General features: G+C 48.2%; 1 protein-coding gene and 2 pseudogenes across 1 annotated transcript in view; all 3 read right to left on the reverse strand.

The window, feature by feature from the left end:
- Positions 1–9248: 9248 nt before the first annotated feature.
- On the reverse strand, positions 9249–9960 carry LOC117722367 (large ribosomal subunit protein eL15 pseudogene; annotated as a pseudogene).
- A 520-nt stretch (positions 9961–10480) lies between these two features.
- On the reverse strand, positions 10481–11519 carry LOC117722364 (small ribosomal subunit protein uS5 pseudogene; annotated as a pseudogene).
- Positions 11520–14888: 3369 nt separating this feature from the next.
- The window catches only part of Itm2c (integral membrane protein 2C), a 15297-nt gene continuing 5494 nt past the window's right edge, over positions 14889–24691 (reverse strand). Inside the window, exons 2-6 of the mRNA XM_034521447.2 lie at positions 20469–20609; positions 18193–18381; positions 17084–17194; positions 16484–16634; positions 14889–16068 (exon numbers count right to left, since the gene is read on the reverse strand). Coding sequence (XP_034377338.1) covers positions 15977–16068; positions 16484–16634; positions 17084–17194; positions 18193–18381; positions 20469–20609 — 684 coding nt within the window. The 3' untranslated portion in view covers positions 14889–15976. The remainder of the gene's footprint in view (positions 16069–16483; positions 16635–17083; positions 17195–18192; positions 18382–20468; positions 20610–24691) is intronic.

Here is a 24691-nt window from a genome sequence, read left to right on the forward strand (position 1 = left end):
TCAGTTGTTGGAGGCTGCTTGGAGGATATCATGGGCCGGCTGACCAGGACTGACCAGGTTGGGACTATCTCAGGAAAGCCAGGAACCTTTAGCAAACCTGCTAACAGACTTCTGGGCTCAGGGGATCATATTAATTCCTCTTTTGGGGTTCCTGCCTGGTGACAATTTCCCATAGTTCCAGTAAGACAGACAAAATGACTGAAGGGTATGTGACTGACAGCAGAGGACTGCTAAACACTGCCGAGGAAAGGTTTGTGTCATCGGAAGGTTTGTGGTGGTCGCTTTCTAATGGCTTTTGTCTTTTTAAGTAAGCCAAAGTCTCAAGGGTGGGGGGCCACTTGTCCCCCTAAGTGAACGCTGTTAGATACCGTCACCAGAAGCATATAGACAAACCATTGCCAATCCCCCCGTGTACTTTAAACTATCTCTAGGTTACATATAGCACCCAATACACTGAAAACATAAATAGTTGTTAAAATGTGTTATTTGAGGGACAGTGGCAAGAAGCCTGTGTGCTCACTGCAAATGTGCCCATTGTTTGTTATAAGCATGCTGTGTCAAAACTGTTTATGCCTTTCCACAGTGTTAGAATGTTAAAATGATAATAAATTCACAAGGGAGGGTGGTCTTAGAGGCAGTAATTTGCCAGGTAGTCCTGCTTTCCTTGATAGCACTGGCTGAGGCAAACAGATTCTTTTATTCCCATCTTAACTACTAATATAAACTTTCAGGTCACAGATCACACTATACACAGTCTGTCTGTCTGTCTGTCTGTCTGTCTATCTGTCATCTTTCTTTCTTTCTTTCTTTCTTTTTCTTTCTTTCTTCCTTTCTTTCTTCAGAGTAGCTAGAAGGGGTTAAGGAAGTGGAGTTTTAAAGAGGCCTGAGTAGGCAGAGCTTAGAAGTGGATAGGAATGTAAGAGTCTGTGGGAGTGAAACAAACCAACCAGATCTCTGAAGAAGCCCGTGAAGGTGGCAGGGTGGTCACTGCTACTGAGGGCAGCTGCGGAACTGAGTCCAGCACAGAGGCAAAAGGGCAGAACTGAGTCCAGACAAATGAATTGGGAGATGAGAGGACACTGTGGTCCATGTGGACAGATGGAGGAAGAGGATAGGCAGATGGCCTTTTGAGTAGATAGTGTCACTGGCAGGGACTAAACCGAGCTGAAGCAGAAGCCTCAGGGGCAGTTGTGAGTTCTCTGCCTGTCAGCCTCTTGATATATATACACCAGGTGGTTAGATGACACACCAGATAATCAGGTGACAGGTACCTGGGGATCATCTCAGAGTCAGGTGCCTAAACCTTTGCAGGGGTCTGGATGAGGGACTTTTCATTTGTCTCCTGTGCCCCATAAGTTCCTGAACTTGGTTTTTTAAAATATGGTTTTCAGCCGGGTGGTGGTGACACACACCTTTAATCCCAGCACTTGGGAGGCAGAGACAGGCAGATTTCTGAGTTTGAGGCCAGCCTGGTCTACAGAGTGTACAGAGTGAGGTCCAGGACAGCCAGGATTACACAAAGAAACCCTGTCTCGAAAAAACCAATATATGATATATATATATATATATATATATATATATATATATATATTACATATATTAAATATATAATATATTATATATATTATATATATATATACATATATAATACATATATTGGTTTTCATATGCCCATGTGCCTCTAAAGTAACAACATATTTATAAGGACCCCAAAATATTTATAGGGAGGTCCCTTTTTTCCAGTCCCAGGAATGAGTCATTTATCAGTTTGCGCTGTGAGTAGCGCCAGACAGCTGATGCTGTTCACATGCACACCAGGATCAGTTATCCTCTGTCTCCAAACAGAATCTGATGCTGCTGCCTGTAAAACAGGCAAGGCACGGTCTGAAAAACCCCTGTCTTGCTAAGGTTCCTACTGCTGTGATAAACACTACAACCAAACACAACTTAGGGAGGAAAGGGCTTATTTCTGCTTATTATATAGCTTACAGCTATAATGTAGCCCTTCATGGAGGGAAGTCAGGGGAGGATTCAAGGCAGGTCTTAGTCAGTGTTCTGTTCCTGTGAAGAGACACCATGACCCTGGCAACTCTAGTAAAGCAAAGCGGTTAACTAGAGGTGGCTTATATTTTCAGAGGCTTAGTCCATTGTCACGGCAGGGAGCACAGCAGCACACAGTCAGACACAGTGCTGGAGGAGGAGCTGGGCAGGGAGCACAGCAGCACACAGTCAGACCAGTGCTGGAGGAGGAGCTGGGCATTGTATATCCTGCTCCTAGGGCAGCAGGAAGAAAGAGACTCTGGACTTGGAAGGGGCTCTCAAAACCCCCACCTTCCAAGGGACACACTTTCTCCAACATGACCACACCTCCTAAATCCTTCTAATCCTTTCAAATAGTGCCACTCCCTGGTGACCAAATTTTCAAATCTATAAGCTTATGGGGATCATTTTTATTCAAACTACCACAAGGCAGGAACCTGAAAGAATGACCTGAATCAGATGTCATTGAGAAAGCATTGTTTACTGGCTTGCTCCCTAATGGGCTGCTCAGTTTGCTTTCTTATACAACCCAGGACCACCAGCCCAGGGCTGGCACTGCTCACAATGAACTGTCTCACCCCTCACATCAATCTTTAATGAAGAAAAGGCCCTTCAGACTTGCATACAAGTCAGTCCTATGGAGGTGTTTGATGAAGATCCCCTCTTTCCAGATGTATCTAGGTTTGTACCAAGCTAACAGAAACCAAGCGACACTGTTGTATATAGTACGGAATAGCTTAGGACAGGGCCCAGCCTGGTTTTACACTATATCATACATAAAGGAAACACGAGGTGGTTTGCAGCAGAAAACCTTGGAGTTAGTTAGCCTGGCCTGGCTGCTTCAGAGAGTCATGCGTCATAGGTCTTCCTGATAAGAATCCGTGGCTCCTGGGGCACAGTGTGCCTTCAAGTTCCTGAAAGATCAATGCACTTCCTCAGGCAGTGAAACATCCAGGCTTCTTTGTATTTCTCTGTATGTTCCCTTGGAAGTCAAGGCGATTGGTCTTAGACATTAATCTTGTGTACCCTGTATAGCTTGCAGACATTATTGTATCCTGGTGACTACAACAGTACTGATCCTGGCAGTATCCAGGATCCATCACATTCTGTCTCTGATAAAGATATATAAAGTCTGATGATTCACAATAAAATTGCCACAGCCTCAGTTGGGCTGTGACCCCTCCAACCTGGCCTGATTCAATTCCTCGATGTCATAATCAGGTGACCTTGGCCTGGTGAATGAGTGCAGACACGTACAGTGAACAAGGCCCAGATGAGTGCTGAAGAGGGTGAAGTCAGGGGACATCCCCTCAGTCATATGGATTCGGCATACGGCAAATATAACTTGGGCTTTATTGGAACTATTTGAAATTTCTGGATGTTTCTGAGTCTGAGATTGGTTGGATTCCCAGATATGGATAGCTATTTTACCATCTCTAGTTAATACAAAGGGAAACAGACTTGGAGAGAGCTCACAAATTGTTCGATTATCTAAAGACGGGTCCAGATGTTTGGCCTCTGGCAGTACACATGTTGTTACCCCCCTGGGGGGGGAGGGGGAAAACGGAGCTCATGTCCCACCTTCTTAACCTGGAATGGGTCCCAAACTGCTTTATCCAACAGATGTAAGAGAAGTGATGCCTCACCACTTAACTGGGCACAGTGATTCACACTGGCAATCCCAGCACTTGGGAAGCTGAGACCAAAAGATGGTACCAAGTTCCAGGCTAGCCAGGGCTACGGAGTGAGATACCCAAAATATGGAAGAGAGGAAGGAAGGAAAGGAAAGAAAGGGATGGAGGAAGGGAGGGAGGAAGGGAGGGAGGGAGGGAGGGAGGGAGGGAGGGAGGGAGGGAGGGAGAAAAGTAGATAGAAAAGTGGAGGAGATAAAGAAGCAGAAAGCATGACAGCTCCTGCTTCCTCATTTTGGAAGACACCATGCTGGAGAAAAGCCCATCTAGATGAGGACTGAGACTTCCAGGCTCACACAGAGCTTTTTAGAAGATCTCAGTGCTACCACAAAGATGACCTAGCCAACGACTTACACACAAAGACAGTCGTTCCCACCCAGCTGTGCCAGCTGTACAGTCCTGAGCATCGTGGCCATGCTTGCATGGCTCTGTGCCCCTCGTTTTATCCTGGGGGAGGTAGGGAAAGCAGAGCCGGAAACTCAGGGGTGTTGAAAAGCAGGCTGAGACGATGCTGAGACTGTGGACAGGGATGCTGGTCAGAGCCACTGCTCCCCTGCTCCCAGCTTCCCACTCCCCATGTCATTGCCACTTTCTCACCCTCGCTCCTAAGGGTCAAGATGGGACAGTTTAGCTTCTGGCGACAGGCTAGATCCTTTGTCTCCCAGGTGGGAGGCTGGAGCTGCCAATCTCACCTGAGCTCCAGCCTTCCCTGGTGGCTGGGTCTGTGGCCACTGCTCCAAGAATGGAGAGGTGCCATGGTGGGCAGCAGGGGCAGCACAGAGCCTCCTAGGGTCTCTGCCTATGCCCGCCGTTCTGACTCTTAGCCCTGGATTCTACCTCCCTTTCAGTCCCCAACACCATCCTCAGGGACTTCTGCATTGGAGGGTCCTAGGATATACTATGTTAACATGCACTGTGTTGTCTGGCCCACGGAGGGCTTGCTCCTCTTTTCTTTTGCATGTCCCTATCTAAGTGTCCTCCCCCTCCCCTCCCCAGCCTCCTGCCTCCTGGGAGGCATTCCTTCCCCAAACCTTCAGAGCTCAAGGGAATCCCAGGAAGCCTGCTGTAGCTGCTGTTTGATCTCTTCTTCCTGGGAAGACCAGGACACATGCAAATATTATTAAGGCTGGAAATGACCTTCAGAATAACTTTCTAAAGCCTCCATTTTACAGAAGGGCAAACTGAGCTCAGAAAGAGTATTAGCCCAGTACAGCTGTTCAGCCACACCTAGGGTTTAGAGTAGACTCTGGCCCCTGGACTTCTAAATGTGGAGCCTCTTCTCACCCAGGGAACAGCACAAACACTGTCTTGGGTGGTCTCTTGTGTTTGTGCTATGCTTCTCTGTGAGAGTATTATGGCCCCATAGGAGGCTCTTCCCAGCAGAAGCTGGTATCTACAACAGGCAATCTTAGGGTGGGCAGGAACTATGCCACCATCATTTCCTAAGAATTTATTGAGGATCTGAGTTTCTGATAAGTAAGACTCCAGCACCAGTGGGTGGTAACTCCTTCAGGCAGAAGGCTGAGAATGGTTTCCATGGAGACCACGCAGGCTCTGGTTTCCAAGGTAACACTTACAGGAGGTTACAGCAGCCTCCTATTTATGTCAACTTAACATTTCCAACTGCTCTATTCTTTTGGGCAATCCTAGGCTGAATGCAAGGCTTCCTTTCTGGGACAGAGGCAGAATTCAAGGGCCAGAGGGACATATAGTCAGGTTTGCAGTTAGCTGAAAGGGAGGGCCTCTCTGCCAGCAGGCTTTCTCCAGTCCAGGGGCAGGTGAAAGACAGAGCCAAGCATGAAATTATAGCTAGGTGTGGAAGGATAAGGAGTCCTACAGCTCGCTGTCAGCCCTACTCTCCAGAGGTCACTGGTGAACCTGAGGCTTTCAGCATCCATTCAGAAACAGCAGGTGCCCACCTATACGGTTCAATTTCTTAAAATTCGCAAACGGGAGACACACACAGACACAGGCGCAGACACCTGCCACTACTTCGCCCTAATTACCTACCGATTCTGGAAAAATCAGCAGAGATTGAGACTACCTCATTGTTTGTAACAGGAACAAAACATCATACCTTTCATGAAAACCTCATTTCTAAATGGGGAGCTGTTTTCAATCTCTTGCCATTGCAACAATAAATACTCTTCTTGTGTGTGTGTTTGCATATGCTTGTCAGGTTGCAGTCATGGGATACAATGAAGTTTCCCAGCTGTGAAATTTCTGGGTCAAACAAAGGCATCACATTTGAGAATTTTACCCTGTTGAATTGTTCCTTTAGTGCCTGTGCTGGTCAAGGAGGGTTTGTACATATGTGAGGAGACAGTAGTTTGTTTGTTTGTTTGTTTGTTTGTTCCCTCCTGGCAAAGAATCATAAAACCAATTCTCCCAACCCAGCCTATGAGACCAGCCAAACTCAACACAAAACCCCAACAAGGACTGTATGAGAAGAGAAGACTATATGCCAGGGGCACTAATCAATTCATAGCTGCAGCTTCTAAAGAAAGCACTGGAAATGGAATGCAATAGTACAGAAGCATCTGGAATGCACAATGGCTAACCCAATCAATGAGCTATATAAGGGTCAACAGAGTAAGCCAAGAAATTGATACAGAAAAAAATTTTTTGACAAAATAACTCATTGCTAGTCACTGATTTAAAAAACCAAAAACCCCAAAACACTTTGAAAAAAAGAACATTCTTCTAACATCTGACTATACCCAAAGTAAATGCCTTTAAAGTCAGGAGCCATGTTACCATGGCTCCTGAAGATCTGTTGATGTGTCAGGCCTAGGAAAAGAACTAAACCTTGGAGCTGAGGATGTGACCTGACATGAGAGTGTCTGCCTAGTGAGCACCAACTCCATACTAAAATAAAATAAACTACCCAAAAGAGAAATAAAAACAAAATGTATTCATAATCAAGAGGCAGAGGCAGAAAGATCTCTGAGTTGGAGGCCAGCCTGGTCTACAGAGTGAGAGCCAGGAAAGGCATGCCTATATAGAGAAATCCTGTCTTGAAAAAACCAAAAAGAAGAAAAGAGGAAAGAAAGAAAGAAAGAAAGAAAGAAAGAAAGAAAGAAAGAAAGAAAGAAAGACAGACAGACAGACATATGTTTGCTGGGTCAATACTATAATGCAGTTCATGTTTTATCAACTATAATGACTTATATATATTAATAATAATAAATATAAAAAACTTAGGAATAGAACTACTTAAGGAAAGCTTAGAACTCCACTCAGGAAAGTGAAAGACTATTCTGGAAAATACAAAAAGCCAAAAAAAAAAATAAAAATTAAGTGCTCTGTTGATAATGAAATCACAATTTCAACTCTCCCTCAGTACAGCTATAGATTTAATACAAGCCCATTAGGGAAACTGGATCTTTGATTTTAAATGTACATGAAGATCAAAGCACCACAAAAAGACACTGGGGTGCTAGGGAAAATCAATTCAGGAAGCTCACCCCAGCAGAAAGCCAGACTCGTTCTTAGTATAGCTCATAGCTCAAATGGTAGACCCAGAGTAGAAAGGCCCAGAATGGATCTTATGCATATGGAAACTTGAACATGAAGACATATTCTTTATCTCTGTGGAGAAAGAAACAAAACAGAGGAAAACTCAGAATATATGCTTATCCCTGTGTACCATACCAAAGAATAAATTCCAGGGGATGGATGGATATATATATGTGTGTGTGTGTGTGTGTGTGTGTGTGTGTGTGTGTGTGTAAATATATATATTTACTTTTTAAAGACTTGTTTTTATTTGCATGTAGGTTTCTGTGTATGAGTATGCTACATGTGTGTGGTGCCCGCAGAGCCCAGAGGTGGGCCTAAGATTCCCTTGGACTGCAGTTACAGGTGGTTGCAAGCCACCGGATATGGGTGGAACTCAGGGCCTCTGGAAGAGCAGCAAGCACTCTTAACAGCTGAGCCATCTCTCCAGCCCATCCAGAGTTAACAAAAGAGCAAACAATAGGACCATGTCTGTCCATTTGGGCTAGGATTTCTGAAATAAGACGTAACAAGTTTAAGTAGATTATGGATAACTCTGACTGTCAAGTGTGGAGATGGCACAGTCGGGAGGATGACTGCTGAGTTAACATGAGGACAAGGGTTCCATCCCATCATCCACATAAAAATCTGGGCATGGTGGTGCTTGCCTGTGATGCCACTGCCAGGGAGGCAGAGACAGGAGTATCTCTGGAGGTCACTGGCCAAGCCACTCTATTTGAACTGACAAGCTTCAGGATTAACAAGAAATCCTGTCTCAAAAAATAAAGCAGAGGGCTCATTTGTCAGGGTGCTTGACTAGCACGTACAAAGCTCTGGGTTCAGTCCCCTGCTCCGTGTAAATCAGATGTGGACACCTGTAATCCCAATCTGAGAGATGAAGGCAGGAAGATCCAAAGTCCAAGGTCATCCTCAGTTACATTGAAAACTGGAGACCAACCCTACATCATCATCATCATCACCATCACCATCACCATCATCATCATCACAACAATAACAACACAGAAAGTGATTAGGGAACACACTTGACATTGATCTCTGACCTTTACATGCACCTGCAAGGTACATAAACACATGTATATATAGAAATATAAAATAAAATACAGAACTCAAATGACCAGAAGCAAACAGGATCGTGCCTGTTAATTTGGGCTAGGATTTCTGAAATACGATGTAACAAGTGTAAGTAGAGTATGGATAACTCTGACTGCAGTGAGGTGAATAATCTCTTCTCATAGTTGAGACCACGAGGAAGGCAAGAGACAAGCCACAAACTGGGATAAGGGGTTAAGCCTCCTATTAATGACAGAATATAAAATGACACAAATTATAATAAGAACGTCCACCAGCTAATAAAAAAGCAAAACAGCTCCATCACATAGGCTGGAGAATGCAAACCGTCTTATGGAAAAAGGGAATCTGACATGCAATAGTCACACCAAACTTTCTCCTGGTCACTAGAGAGATGAACTTAAACTCATAATGAAAAGACCCTTTTGCTCCCAAGGCATTGGCAAAATATATCAAGGATTGTCAGCGTTCAGTGTGGACAAGAATGGGGACCGAGAGACACGGCTCAGCTGAGCAGCCATAAGTGCACGTTGAACAACTCCGCCAAACAACAACCTGGGCAGACGCTGTGTGAGATGAGAATGTGCTCACTGTGTGAGCCAGACTCCACCTCTCACTGTACATAAGAGAGAAGGCCTGACCAGATACACCACAGGCCCCATCAAAAGTGGTCACCAGGAAGCTGGCGAGGTGGCTTACTGTTTGAAATGCCAACTACTCTTCCAGAGGACCTGAGCTCAGCTCCTGGCACCCATCTTGGGAGGCTTACATTGCTTGTAACACCAGCTAACTTCTGGAGGTTTTGGGCACCTGCACTCACATGTACAAACACACACACACACACACACACACACACACGCACGCACGCACGCACGCACGCACGCACGCACGCACATGGACAATTTTAATAATAAAAGTGAAGTTTTTTTGACTGTCCTAAAATTGTTGATTGGATACGAATTGTACAAATATCATGTGTATTAGCGGTAACGGTGGAGCTGGAGAGTATTGCGCCTTCTCCAGGCTGCACTGCGAGAACCACCAATAGTGTGATGGAACTTGTGGCCCTTTCCAAGGCCACGGCTTTTTCGGCCAGCAGATGTCAGCCCACGCATCTCTCTGTGCTTGTGGACTGGTTTGGTGATCCACTGGGTGTCAGGATTTCTTCTGATAGCTTTATGGAATGGATCAATGAGGATAACCTCGAAAAATTTGTATGTGGAATCCTCACCAACCCAGTAGGAATTCAGGACTCTCAAAGCGCCACAATGGCGCCCAGCTCTCTCCTCAGCAACAGACTGAAGGCTTCGGGCAAATTTCAGCTGGTTGACACCATGGTGGACAGGTTTGCCGTAAGTTGCACCCTTAGGAACCAGGCGTTTGCGACCACCATGGCGGACACGAATCCTGTAAATGACATAACCTTGCTTCGCCTTGTAGCCCAGTCTTCCTGCTTTATCAGGCCGGGTGGGGCGGGGAGCCCTGTGCAGTGCTGGCGGTATTGCCAGCAGCGGACCCTCAGAAAAAAGCGCATCACGTCGGACTGCTTCTTCCTCCATAGCTCCTGGATGTTTTTGTATGCACCCATCTTGGCTCACCTGATGGCTGCCGCCAGAGGAAAGGAAGCAAAAGCGAAATGTTTAAGAAAATGTTTATGAAGGCGGTCTAGTAGTAAACATTCAGAAAGAGCCCCAAAAGTCATTGTTAAAGTTAAAGTTTTATATTCATACGGTAGACTAAACATAACAAACTCTAGAGTGGTAATTACAAATTGAAGACTACATCCATCAATATAATTGGATCTGAGAAATATAGTATTGAGGGCACAAGTGACTCAGAGGGAAAAAAAAACCAATGGTATTTTGTGGCTACTTGCATAATTTAAATTCAAACAAAACTATAGTAACGGCTCTTAGATAAGTGGTTCATTCATGAAGGAACTAAAAAAAAAAAGGAATTGCCATAACTGGTAAGTTTCTATAAGATAATAATAATTATTATTATTATCATTATTATTTTGGTTTTTCGAGACAGGGTTTCTCTGTGTAGCCCTGGCTGTCCTGGAACTAACTCTGTAGACCAGGCTGGCCTCGAACTCAGAAATCCACTTGCCTCTGCCTTCCAAGTGCTGGGATTAAAGGCGTGTGCCACCACTGGCCTGGCTAAGATAATTATTTTTAACAGACTTAATTCATTTATTTTTCTTGTATTAAAAACCCTTACGTGGTAGCCACAGCTGGAACCTGGGTCCTCTGAACAGAGACTCTGGTGTGGGTCTTCACAAGATGATCAGTAAAAGGAGACTTGGTAAACACAGTCTCTTTTCAGAGGTCAGGGGTCAGGTAGCTATAGGTCTTAGAGATAGCATCAAAGTTGCCCAGGGCGGCAATGCAGCCCCTGGCTGAAGTGTAGCAGTCATCTATGCCGGCCATCATCAGGAGCTTCTTGGGCACAGGAGCAGAGGCAATGCCAGTGCCTCTGTGGGCAGGGATGAGACACACCAGCACAGAGCCACAGCGGCCTGTCACCTTGCACAGAACAATGTGAGGCTTGCCAATCTTGTTCCCCCAGCAGCCTCTCCGCACAGGGACGATGGAGAGCTTGGCCAAGATGATGGCCCCTCGGATGGCAGTGGTAACCTTCTTGGAGCACTTAACACCAAGACCAACGTGACCATTGTAGTCCCCAATAGCGACGAAAGCCTTGAACCTGGTCCGCTGGCCAGCCGGAGTCTGCTTCTGCATTGGCACAATTTTCAGAACCTCATCCTTTAGGGATGCACCCAGGAAGAAGTCAATGATCTCAGACTCCTTAACGGGCAGGGGGAACAAGTAGATCTCCTCCAAGGACTTGATCTTCATGTCCTTAACCAGGCGGCCCAAGCTTGGTGATGGGGATCCACTCCTTGTCTTCAGCTTTACCTCCACGAGCCCTGCGGCCTCGACCACAGCCACAGCCTTGACCATGACCATGGCCCCTAAGACCGTTGCCAAATCCTCCAAGGAAGCCATCACTGCCTCCTAATCCTGGGCCCCGCTCCCGCACCAGCGTCATCCGCCATTTGGTGTTTTCCCGAAGAAGAAGCGATAATTATTTTATATATGGGAAGTTGATGTGTTTTCAAGATTGACTTTGACTTGTGTGCTGTCTTGGGGTTTCCATTGCTGCAATGAAACACCATGACCAAAGCAACTTGGAAAGGAAAGGGTTCATTTGGCTTACACTTCCTATCACTGTTCATTATCGAAGGAAGTCAGGACAGGAACTCAAACAGGACAGGAACCTGGAGGCAGGAGCTGATGCAGAGGCCATGGAGGGGTGCTGCTTCCCATAGTTTGCTCAGCTTGCTTTCTTACAAATGAGGACTACCAGGCAAAACGGACTGAGTCCTCCCCCATCAATCACTAAGAAGAAAACGCTCTGTAGGCTTACCCACAGCCTGATCTTACAGAAGCATCTTCTTACTAAGGTTCCCTTCTCCCAGATGACTTTAGCTTGTGTCAAGTTGATATAAAACTATCCTGTACGTGTGCCTTTGTATTAGTTAACATCTTGAATAACCCCCACAGGATCCTAAGGTGTTGGGAGCATGGAGGACAGGGCCTGAGGTGACAAGGGAGAATGCCACAATTTCTTACCTCTCTGGCTCTTGGCCTGGATACCTTCCCAACCTCTAAAGGTGGACCACTTTCACTCCCCTTGAACCTGAGCAGGTTTATGACTTGCCTTTATCAACAAAAACACTATCAAGCAATAGGCTAGAACTCCTGACCCCAGCCGGTAAGGACTGGTGGCTTCTGCTTCCATTTTCTCATAGCTCAACTGATGAACTACCAGGGTGCTAGGGCAGAGTAATAATGACCAGAGGCCTGAAGCCCTTTGCTGAATCCATCTTGGATGTCCAGCCCCAGTCAAGCTTCCCCAGTGGAACACAAAGCATGAGCAAATCGGTTACTGCACAGGGACGTAGTTCTTCAGCCCACCAGCTGACCTGGCAAGCCACACACATCACCAGACTCAGCTCCGTCAGCTTGTTCTCCAAAGCCTAAATCTAAGACACCAACATCAATAGGAAGGAGATTAAATGAAGTGCAGTCCTCAGAGCACCATCTTGGAGAGCTGGGGCCCAGGGAGTCCCACAGAGAGGAAAGGGGTGCAGTGTGCAGAACTGCAATGGTGAGCATGGGTACTTTGTCACTGTCTTCCTCATCCGTGGTCGGAACATGGCTATTAACCTTGACCTCCAGAGGCTAGGTCCTGCACTTATTTATGTAAACATAATTGATTTTTTTTCTGCAAGTTAAGCCTCAAAGTACTTTATATGCTTTATTTAGTTGATACATAAAACTGAATAAAAAGAGATGAACTTGAGAGATGGCTCGCTGGTTAAGCGTGTATTTGCTCTTGCAAAGGATTTTGAGCACTCATGTTAGACAGCTCACAGCCATGTCTAACTCCAGCTGTAGGGTATCTGATGCCCTCCTCTGGCCACACACACACACACACACACACACACACATACACACACACACACATACACACTTGAAGATGTGTGTAAAGGAGGCTTATACATTCTGATGTTATGTAAAGGTCACTAAGCATTCTGGGTTGTGGACATCTGAAGGAAAATTACTTAATAATTAGCACTAGCAGGTTCAGTTTTTGTTTGTTTTGAAACTCAGTCTCTCTATATAGCCCTGGCTGTCCTAGAACTCACTATGTAGACCAGGCTGGTTTCAAATTTATAGAGATCTGCCCTGCCTCTACCTCCCAAGTGCTGGAATTAGAGGCCTGAGCCACCATACCCTGCTTAACCGTTAGCATGTTAACGGGTTAGGGGTTGGGTATGTCTTCAGTGTTTAGAATGACAGGAAGGGGAGGGGAAGAGTCTTTCAAAGGACAGCTTGCCGAGTGCCCATGTGACAGTCTTATCCACTTAAGTCTGGTGGCTTTCTAAATACACAGCACTCAGTGTCATTTTCCTATTGGTAATGCCACACTAACACCAGGTATTTTGTATGTAACAAATGTGTCATGACACACACGGCAACCCCAAATGAAAACGCCAGCCCTGACTTTAAGTGTAAAAATGTTGTCGCTAGTTTTGACCCGTGTTCTTCACAGCTGTAGTTAAATGTCTCAACCTGTAAGCTGTCTGTTAAGATTCTTTGCTATATCCCTATTGGCTATTTGAGAAAAAAAAAAAAACTTTGAATATTAAGGAAAACAGCCCCTTTATATCCTGCTTCATCATTATGTCCCCTGAGATTACTGCTTATAAGCTGTGATAGACTTTTTTGTAATATATATCAAAAAAAGAATCACTAATTCTAACCCCAGGAGCAGAGGGGATGGTGCTTATGTCACTTTTAATTGTTTTCTTTTCAAACACTGGCAATTATTTTATGTATAAAACCTGATTCACTCATAATCAATTTTGTCCAGGGAGGTTGGATTCAGGTTGGTTTGGTCAAAATGGCTCCTCAGTTGTTCCATTAAAAGTAACCCACATGCCAGGCAGTGGTGGCGCACACCTTTAATCCCAGCACTTCGGAGACAGAGCCAGGTCAATTTCTGAGTTCAAGGCCAGCCTGGTCTACAGAGTGAGTTCCAGGACAGCCAGGACTACACAGAGAAACCCTGTCTTGAACCCCCCCCCCCCAAAAAAAAAACCCACATGTCCCCAGTGAGACGAGATGCTGAACCGTGTATAAATTGTTCTGTAGTCTAAGCCAATTCTGGGTCCCCCGCTGCGCCCCACTGACCTTGTCCCTTGCCACTCCAAACTCCTGAATGGCTGCCATTCGTTGTGCTATGGATGGGAAGGGTAGCGCTTTGCTATTTGCAGGATTTATCTGCCTTTCCCTTTGTTTGCTTTCTCCCAAGAACTGAATGGGTCAAGTTCAAGAACAAACCTGGCAAGCACTTAGCAGATTGCATTACATATAGAAGATGTGAGCAAAACAAGTCTCACGAGAGGTCCTGGGTCCAGATAAGGAGTGTCCGCATGAATCTGAGTCTCTTGTGTCTCTTGCTCTGACACTGAGGCAGGTGCCTGTCCTGTACTGTGAACAGCACTGGGGGTGTGGGTACCTACCCACCCTTGATCTCAGGCCATGACTGAATTCTACCTCCTGTGCCCACTTACCTAAGGCCCTAGCCTCCTTCCCTGGAGAACATGACCCTGTGACTATTTCCGGTCCACCGAGAACAATCACTAATTGCCTAGTCAGAGCAGGGAATACGATGCTGTCCTTGTGCCTAAGGACACTCAATAATGATGTCATTTGTCATAAAGCATGCAGCAGGGTGCTTTACCCAAACTTAAAAGCAGCTTGACCTTGTGCAGTTTCCTAAAGCTCTCTGGGTACTTCTGGCCACAGAATGTGAACACTACTTGGCTCTTGGATCAAAGAAGACAATGGAGGGGACACCCCACACTTGCTTTGTGACCCAGGGAAGGCCATTGTGTGTTAGTTTCTCCCTGTCCACCACCCCCACCACTTTGTCCCCAGCGCACCCCCCCAACCTATAAGATGCCCCTATTTAGCCACAACACCAAGGCCCAAGTCAGAAGTATAAGGGTTTTGTTTGTTTGTTTTTGTTTTGTTTTTTTAATTTTCTACAGACACTTCTGAAAAGAGATCTAATAGAGAAAATATACAAAGCATTTAAGGGCGTCACCGCCACGGAGCGCCCAAGTCTGACCCGAGGCACCAAAGCCTCTCCCAGGCTCGGGGCTGAGGAACGGCCAGCACGAACATCAGTAAAAACATGCAGGAGAAACATCACACACCCCTGGACAGAGGGGAGAGATCCGGAACGGAAGAGGAGGCAGGGATGAAAGTACCAGGTGGCTCTCCCTCCCACTTCCATCATTCACAGTAGCCCTGGTGTGTAGGAAGCCATGGGCTTCATCCACTGCCCAGGGCCTGCAGCTCACAGCCGACGACTTCTATACCCACCTGCTCCTGTGTTCCCAGATGCCAGGCCGGGGCAGCCCAGCTCCCCATTTCTTTGGTTCCACTCAGAGAACAATTGTGCTTGGCAGACTCATCCCACCCTCTAACTCCAGGCTCCTGCTGGTGGGCTGAAGGCACTGACAGGAGTCCTGGGAAGACCCCAGGATAGTCACCTTCTCTTGTGCTCTGATGGGTCCAACCCAGGACACATTTCCCCATCCTTAGTCCACACTTAGGCCCTAAGAACCAGGAGGACAGAGGAAGGAAGTGTGATGTGCAAGGAAAAAAAAAGTCTTTCAGGACTTCCCCAAATGTGGGGGCTCTTTGTGAACCTCATGCCAAACCCCATCCATGCCCCTGCCCCTGTCCCTGCCCCAGGCCTCCACACGTCCAGCCCCTCCCTTTAGTCCTTCCCCTTGGCCCAGCCACTGGGGAGCTGACTTAAAATAATGAGTTAGAGAAACCATCTTGGGCAACTGTCCCCTCCCGCCTCACACCTGAAAGATCAGCAGAGGCAGAAGCCCCGAGAGATCACAGCCCTGGTACAGGGAGGAGGGCGGGGCTGGAAAGGATAGGTGAGATATGTCACATCTATGGAAAAGTGCCCAAGGTACAAGCTAAGCAAAGAGAGGAGGAGGGCCAGAGAGTGGCCAGAAGGAGAAAGAAGAGGGCAGGGGTGAGCCTGGAGGGAAGGCCTCACACCACCCCACAGATGAGTGTCTCCACCACAAATGTATTCTCAAAGTGGCGGATGGCATTGCAGTTCTTGGCTCCACGCTTGTTGATCCCTGGGGGAAAAGAAAAGAAAAGTCCCAGTCAGGCCTGTATCCAGTCTCCATCTGAGAGGAACCTTGGGACCTGGCAAGGCAGGTTAGGGGGAGACCTAGGAGGTGATACCCAGAAACAGCACTACAATGTAGAGGGAGCTCCTAGGTCAGGTCCATACTGTGCCTGTCCTGTCCCTGCTCTAAAACCTTCAGGGTGCTACTTTAGCCAATCTGTGCCTCAGTTTCCCATAAAACGCACAGTTAGAATAAAAATGGTATCAATGATGATGTTATCTAAGTGAGGCGATGCCTGGCAAGTCTTAAGTGCTTGATTGACATTCACTATAGTCAAGTTATAGCTGCTGCTGAGAAGCCTGGGCCAGGTACTGTCAAAGGCTGGCTAGAGTCTGGAGCCTGAGACAAATGTGTCACTCACGCCTCCGGGTCGCCCGGCGCCGCAGCCGGTAGGTGTCCTTTCCATTGCACAGATGGTAGATGAAGGAACCCAGAGACTCCTTGTCACGGACATGCTCCGTCACCACCATCTCCTCCTGGATGATGTATGTCTGTGGCAGGTAGGTCCCTCTCTGCAAAGGGGGGAGGGAAGGTTCAAAGCACGGGGTCAGTACCCAGGCCCTTCCCACTGCCACATATCCCTGCTTTCTCTCTCTGAAATGACTACCTTCTGGCTGCACCACCTTCTCACTCCCAGAGGCCCTCTGACCCGAGGCCAGAGCCTGTCCTACGTTATGATGAGCTCTGGCATATGCACATGTCTGGCCTCCCACCTTAAGGTGGTGATAGGGTCTGCATCCCCTCCCCTTGCTACTGACCTGGAACATGAGCCTGCGTGCTAAGGAAGCCTCACAGGGCAGCCTGTGAGTTGGGGAGAGGGAAAGGAGAAGTGATTCTGGGGATGTGTATGGAGAATGGTGGAGAAGGAATCTTCTGGGGGTGCAGGGATAATGTCCCACACTCCCCCTTTGGGCTTAGCCTCCCTAGGGGCGGGGACAGGTGGGGACAAGATGGCGCTCACCTTCACGTTCATGAGGAGCTCCCAGAAGTTTCGTGGGGGTAGCACGATGGTGGTGTTGAGCTCGATGACGTAGCACTTGTCCAGGGAGATGTCGTGGTAGGCAGTGAGACCCTGAAAGGAAGGGATATCCGTCAGTCTCTGTAGAAGGTGAAGGCCTGGACCAGGCCAGTCTGCTGAAGGCTTTCAGCCCAGAGAGGCCCTAATCCCACCATGCCATCAATGGAGCCTGGGACCTCTGAAGTAGTGTCCCCCAAGTTTCTGGATATCTGGCTCCTGCTCCTCTCCAGATTGGTGGACATGCCACTAAACAGATGAGAGAGCACGCTTTGAATGTCTCCATAATCTACAGATAATCTTTCTAGGGTCTGCAGTAAGGGTAAGAGTACATGATCACATCCCGCTACGAATTTCTAGGAGGTAAATGACCTTCACGGGACACAGGGGCAATGTTCCTGGCCACCCGCTAGCCCCCAGCAAGTTCCCTCACTACAAGTGTGGCCACCTCAGGGAGAAATGCTATACCCCAGGTTTCAGGGGCCACTGCCGCAGAACACCCAAGGGAGAGCAGGCTGTGGAGGGTGACTGCCTAGGAAAGAAGACTAGGACCTATGTCTCACTGATCTTAAAAGCAGCCAGAGATGAGTGTGGTGACCTCATGGGGGAAGGAATTGACCGGGGAAAACAAAACAAAACAAAACCCAAGAGGGAACCTTCCGGAGCGCTGGCAGCGAGCCCAAATTCGACCTGGGTGGTTTCACACAAATACGACACCCACTCAATTGCCCACTCTGACGGAGGGTGTACAGATGAGAGCAGACATAGGACCCTTGGCCTCACAGGGACAGTGAACCCTTGTAACTGTCAGACGGCCTAGGGCAAAGCAGTCCGCCCCTGCCTCACTCTATTCTTGACAACAACACACAGTGCTGCCTTCATAACAAAAGCAGTATCTGAAGGCCAGTCAAGGTGACCAAAGAGACCTGCTGTACAGATTACACACAACCCAAGGATTCTTTGTGCTCTTTCTCCTTGCTCTGGGTCCCCAGAACAGTTTCTACTGCCCTACTCCAGATCCCAGCCAGCTATTGGATACTCCGAGTCAGCCTTACCCGCTGGAAGTCATGTATGATGTCTGCAGGGTCCCCACCACCAAACTGGGGCACAGGGACATTAATACGCTCATAGTTCTCCTCAAGATAGATCTTCACATCCTCCTCCAACTCCAGCCGGGTCCGGATTTGGGAGGACAGGGAGTCTTCGTAGAGCACACCACAGTGGAAGAAGTTGTCTCGAGCCAGCTGCACAAGGTGAGGGGAGAGACAGACAGTCACACAGGGTGGAAACATATATGACCACATGGCTCTCTGCCTACTTCAGACCTAGGAAGCAGGAAGGGTGTGTGTAAGACTTTCTCAGAAATGGAGAGCAGAAAGGGATCTAGACCAGAGCCCACAGCTTCTAGTGAGGAGGTAGGCTGGGTCTTGGAAAAGGCACTTCGGCCTCACAAATAGAGGACAGGATAAACATGTTCCTAGGTGGAAGGCCTCTCTGAGCCTCAGTTTTCCTATCTGTAACACATATGACCCCTAAGGTCCCCCTGGCTTCAAAGTCTTCTGTGAAATGGCTAAGCAAATAAGAAGAGGACCCACTAGTCCTGTGGATGGACAGAATAGCAGACCCTGTAGAAAACTTGACTAGGCAGGAGGGACAAGTCAAAGGGTGGACAGGTTAGACCTGTGAGACACCACCAGGGGTTCCCACCTGCAGACCTGCAGACACTTGGGTAATAGATAGGGTGGAAGCCGGGCGGTGGTGGTGCACACCTTTAATCTCAGCACTCAGGAGGCAGAGGCAGGCGGATCTCTGAGTTTGAGGCCAGCCTGGTCTAAAGAGCTAGTTTGAGGACAGCCAAGGCTACACAGAAAAAAAAAAAAAAAACTGTCTCACGAAACAAAAACAAAAACAAAACAACAACAACAAAAATAAGGTCAGAAGGCAAAGAGTCATCCCCACTCTCTACCCAAGGATAAATCTCACACCACTCCCGGCACGGAGGCTGCACACAACACTGCCCACTGCCCCCAACCGGTGGACGGCTTCTTCGCCCATCATCCAGGGAAACAAGATGGTGGCACTGGTGAGAATTGGCCATGGGGCCACCACTGTGCCCACTGTGTCTTCCCCAGGGACCCAGAGGCTCACAAGGACTACAGGACATGTAAGAGGCAGAATGTCCTCTTCTTAGTCTGAGGAGAAATTCTGCTGGGATAATGAAACATCCTGGCCACACTGGGGCCTTAAGGGCTTGAGGAAGCCCAAGGTAGACCAGATGCCGGAGCAGACCCGATGTGACTGTCAGGCTAACTGCAGACTGCACTCCTCACACTGTCCCAGGGACAATCAGGAACACCCACGTGGCCTGGGAAGTACCGGTGGGTGAGGCACAGTTATGGTCTGGGAAGAGGAGGCAGAGCAGCTCCACCACAGGAAAAGGCCAGGAAAGGGGCTTGCACCAGAGGGTGGAGACCCCTGGTAAAAGGCTAGCCTGGAGGGTGTAGTAGCCCTGCTTTTAGGGAAGTTCCTAAGGTGAGAGAAACGTGGGAGTGGAGGTTTGCAGGGGAAAGTCCCATGAGCACAATCTCTCAGGTAATTTCTACTATGGAAAAAACTGACATTAAATGCTTAAGAAACACAGGGGTCAGTTAGGTCCACAATGACTGGAAATTTTAGCCTTTAGTCACCCTAAGGTTCCCTGTCAATGCATTCATGTTTAATCTCTCAATCTACTTATTTAACTGAATTAATTCAGTACTCAAGTATGGTGACTCTTCCTTTTCCCCAGCTCTGGGCAGTCCAGCTCTGGGCCTAGATCTCCAATGGGTATGTGTTAGGGGAGATAAGTGAGCTCCCTTGGAGACCTAGCAGGTCACAGTAAACCAAATGTAACCTGCCCAGGGCTCAAACCAAAATGTTCACGCAAGGAACAGTTAGGTCATCTCTGAAGTATGACCCCCTAGGTACAGTGTCTGAGCTCCTGAGAGAATCATAAACTCCAGCTTCTCTATTGGAGCTGAGAGCTTCTGGTGACGATGCTTCAGAGTCACACTGGCCACTGGTGGGGTAGGGATGGAGGTGCCTGGGTGCAGTCACCTGGATCCTTGGCTCTCCAGTGTAAGTGCTGAGGTCGAGGGGGCCTGAGCCTGAGCAAGGGGATACTGGGAAGGAATGAGGGCTGTTCTCTGGGCATGCCTGGGCTAGGGATTCTTACTGTCTCTCTTCACGGGGTCCTCACGCTCTGGCTCTCTGCTGTTTTCACACCCTCAGCAGACTTCCTTCCCCCATTCTTGGAGCTACTCCTTTCCCACCCATCTGCCTGGCTCCTCACCTGAGCAAGGAAGAAGTATCTGTAGATGTAGACCGAGGCAAACACAAGGCCCATGAGCAGAACAACCATGCCCATGGACAGGTAGCACACACCACCCACGGAGCCCCCTTTCCTGGAGCGATGGCGAGGGGGCCGTTCCTCCTGTGAACAGAAGCCCTATGGTCAATGAGATGCCTCAGAGGGGACCACTCTTCTGAATTCTTCCTCCTCTAAGTAAATTTATCCCTCTGGCTGGACTAGAAGCCCTGGGGTGTGGGAGTGGCCAGAAGGACAATTCAGATTTTCTGGAAGGAAGAAGCCTTGCCCAAGTCTTTGGACCACTCTCCCAGTTAGAGAGAAATGGAGACTTGCCTGGAAGCCCCAAAACAATCAGCCTGGATTGAGCACACATACACACACACACACACACACACACACACACACACACACACACACACACACACACATTGAATTGCCTGGATTGAGATCCTGTTCTTGGATGAGCTTGATCACCTTCCAGTTCTCCAGCTGTGGCTCCCGATCCCTTTGGCAAACCTCCATCCCCAAACCATTTATATATCATAAATCATAGCAGTAGCAAAATTACAATTAATTACGAAGTAACAACGAAAATAATGTTATGGTTGGGGGTCACCACAATTTGAGTGGGGGTCACCACAATTTGAGGAACTGAATTAAAGGGTTGCAGCATTAGGAAGGTTGAGGACTGCTGCTCTGGTCATTCAAACATAAAACAGGGCACATGGGATGGCCTGAGTGATGACGTTAGACCAAGGAGTTCATGGCAACCAGGATGCATCTGGTAGGAAGGTGCCACTGTCCTGGGCAAAGGGCACCAAGGAAGAGCAATGCTAAAGAGTGACATGAACTAACCCTTCAGCTGGAGGCACAGAATGGACTGGGATGAGGAGGGGGTGATGGGGGCGTGTATTAGTTACATTTCTCATTGCTGTGACCCCTGATAAGCCCGAGGAAGGGTTTGTTTTAGCTCACAGCCCACCCCAGCGTGGACTTGCACAGTACATGCCCACATGGGGAGATCAAGTGGCAGGCTGATGGATGCTGGCACTCAGCCAGCTTCCTCCGCTCTCCTTTTTATTCAGTCTGGGACTTCAGCCCAAAAGGACAGTGCAGCCCACATTCAGGGTGGGTCTCTCCCCCTCTGCTTTCCGTCTCTGGGAAAACCTTCACAAACGCATGCAAAGATATGCTTTATTAACGCCCCTAAGTGTGTATTAATCTAATCAGGCTGACAAGGGAAATTAGCCAAACACAGATGGGTATGGAAATTGCTGTACTCGACCAAGACGGTCACTGACTGTGGGAGGCAGGGGCTCTGGGAGGCCCTGAGGATGTGGACCTGATGCTTATCTCTGACCAAGTGGCCTCGGCCTGCAGTCTACTGTGCTCAACTGTTCCTCTGTGGTGTCAGGCCACGCACGTCTGGGTGGGTGGATGGTGTGTGAGTACTTTGCCTGGAAATGGATTTGAGGGCCACCTCTGGACTATCTCTCTGCATGACCTCCTTTCTCCCACCGTAGCCCAGGCTGGCCCTTATCTATTCTTGCTGATGTTACAAAAGTCCCCAGGCCTGTTCCTACCTCTACTCTAGTGCCCACCATTACCCCTGTTTTTCTACACTGTTAGACAATGCCAAGAGAGGTCCAATGTCAATATCCAGAGAACTTTCCAGCCTTGAGACGATGACACATATTAAGGATGACGTTTCCCCATAGGCCTTAAATAAGCAGGTGATTGACCCTTCCTCTATTTCCAGCCAGACACTGGTCTTATTTCTCAATCTTTTTTCTAGAGGCATTGGGAGCTCTGTCTAGTAACTCAGGACAAATCTTTATCTGAACACAGTAAAAGGATCCTTGTGATAGTATAGGGTTGGGCTTGGGCTTTGGGAGTAGGGGTGAACCCCATCGGGGTGGTCTGATTCCCCAGTGTTTAGCAATCTCCAACCCAACCTCTAGGAAAAGAACAGAAAATGCCCTGGGTTCCCACATCTTCAGTGGAGACCCCCCAAGATCAAACCTTGGCCACTCTGCACCTCACTTCTAGGCTTGGCCTCCAGACAACTGGTCTAGGACAGCTGTTAGCCAAAGGGACAGGGGACTGCAATGGCTTTGCAACTGTACTCTACAACAGGTCCTGTGTGGTGGCACCAACATCCAGGCTCCCTCCATGAACAAGCCATTCAGGGCTCTTGCAAACAAGACAGCCAGAGGTGCTGCACTGGCCTACTCCTATGCTCAAGTAGTCATCAGAAAGATGGCTAACTTAGGGACAGGAAAGACTGCTCTTTGGCCACAATACCCTCCAAGGCCACACTGTATCTAGGGGTTGGTGAAGCCACTGGATCTAGAATAGAGATAGATGGGCCACAGCCCCCCAATAGAACATCCATCCTGAGGTCATCCTAGGTGACCAGCCTTCAGGGATTAAAAGAGACAATGAACCTGAAAGCCCTTTGTAGAGGACAAAGTATGGGGTAAAAATAGCAGATCTGTGGGCTGGGCCTTCCCTTTAGGGCCGTTCCTGCAGCCAGCTGTTGAAGCTGCATGCAGTAGCTGTTCTTTTGCTCTTGTGCTTCTGGAAAACCAGAAAAGCTAGCTTGGGAGAGCCACCTAAGAAATGAAACAGGATTGGGGGAGGGGGCACAAGCAAACTGCAAGCCAGAGCCTGCCAGGCACAGAGAAATCACGGACAAGCTGAGGCCTTCCATCCTGCACCTGCGGCCAACCTCTGCTAGCCCAGGGAGCTCCATGACGGGCACAGACGCTTCTCGAAGGGTGGTGAGAAAGGCCAGCAAGGCCAGCAAGCGGAAGTTGAGATTGCAATGGCCCTGGGTGCAGAAGAGAGGCCATGCATAGCTCTGGCTAGGACTCTTGACTGGAAGGATTGGGGACCTCCCTACCTTACCCAGCTGGGTTAGTTACCGTACACATTGAATAGTAGAATAATTAGGGAGATTAAAATATCCCACTCTAAATAGATTTCTTTGATGGGTTCCCTGTTGGTTATAGAGAAAGTGCAGCCCTCTGCAGATCTGGGCAGATGCCGGCTCCTCTGAAAGCTGTTCTTTTGTGAAAGGAATTGACATCCATCTGTATCTGAGGAGTGCCCAGAGGCCCTGTCCCTCCGACACAGACACACGGCTTACCCTGGGTAGTCTCCCCAGAGGTAATCATTAGCTGGGAACACATTCTCTGCAGATGTTAACCTTCCCCGGAGCCTCACCACCCCTCCTTAGCCAGCATGGCTCCCTCGCCAGCAGCCTCAAGTCTCCGTTTCTTCCACAGCTCATTATACTATGTAAGCTTCAGCTATCTGGCCTTCCTTTTAAGTCTCAGATTTTATATATGGCTCCTGCGTTGATGCATATACAAAGTTTAGTTTGTTCTTCCTGCGAATCCGCTTCCTGTCAGTTCATTTCCTGGTCTAAAATTATCAAACTCTTCAGAGGGAAAAAATAGAATACATCTATCTTCCCTACGCTTAATCATGACTCTTGCTTACCTCTGTGGACACTCCCTGGCAAAAAGCTGCCCACCACCCAACACTCTGAACTGTTGAACCGAACTCTCAGAAGCATAGGACGGAGCAGTAAGGTTGGAAGTGAGATTGACAAGGAAATCTAGGACGTCCCTGCTTGAGGACAAAAGGCCCCAGCACTGCTTGTGACTGTGAGATACAGTCAAAGCAAGACTTACTTCCAACCCTTACTGTCCCCCACTGGGGGGTGGGGGGGGCATCACAGTCTCTGATCTCTTACAATCTGAGACCTCTGGGGTCTGAGGACTGAGGGGCAGCAGTGAAGGTAATTGGGTAGCTAGTCAACCTCCCTAAGGGGATAACCTCAACTCTGGCTGCTCCCTCCAACCCCCACGGAATAGTTACCAATAGTCAGAGATTGCGGGGGGGGGGGGGGGGTTATCTAGAAAGTGGGAGGATGGTGCATACTGTTTCCAAGGCAACAGGCCCTCTGAGCAAACCGCCTCTCTGCACACTCATGTTAAGTATGCAAGGCAGACATCTGGGGACCTGAGAGGGGCCTGGGTCTCAGCCTCCAGGTTTTACTAGGGCTCTCAATGGTGTTCATGAGATAATTAGCAAAGCCAGGGACAGAATGCATAGGAAACCACCCACTGAAGCATAGCTCAACTGAGATACAACCCAAAGGATGATTACTCTCTAGCTACTGTCCCTCCGTGACA

This window comes from Arvicanthis niloticus, chromosome 17 (genome assembly GCF_011762505.2).
Source record: "Arvicanthis niloticus isolate mArvNil1 chromosome 17, mArvNil1.pat.X, whole genome shotgun sequence".
NCBI classification, from domain to species: Eukaryota; Metazoa; Chordata; class Mammalia; order Rodentia; family Muridae; genus Arvicanthis; species Arvicanthis niloticus.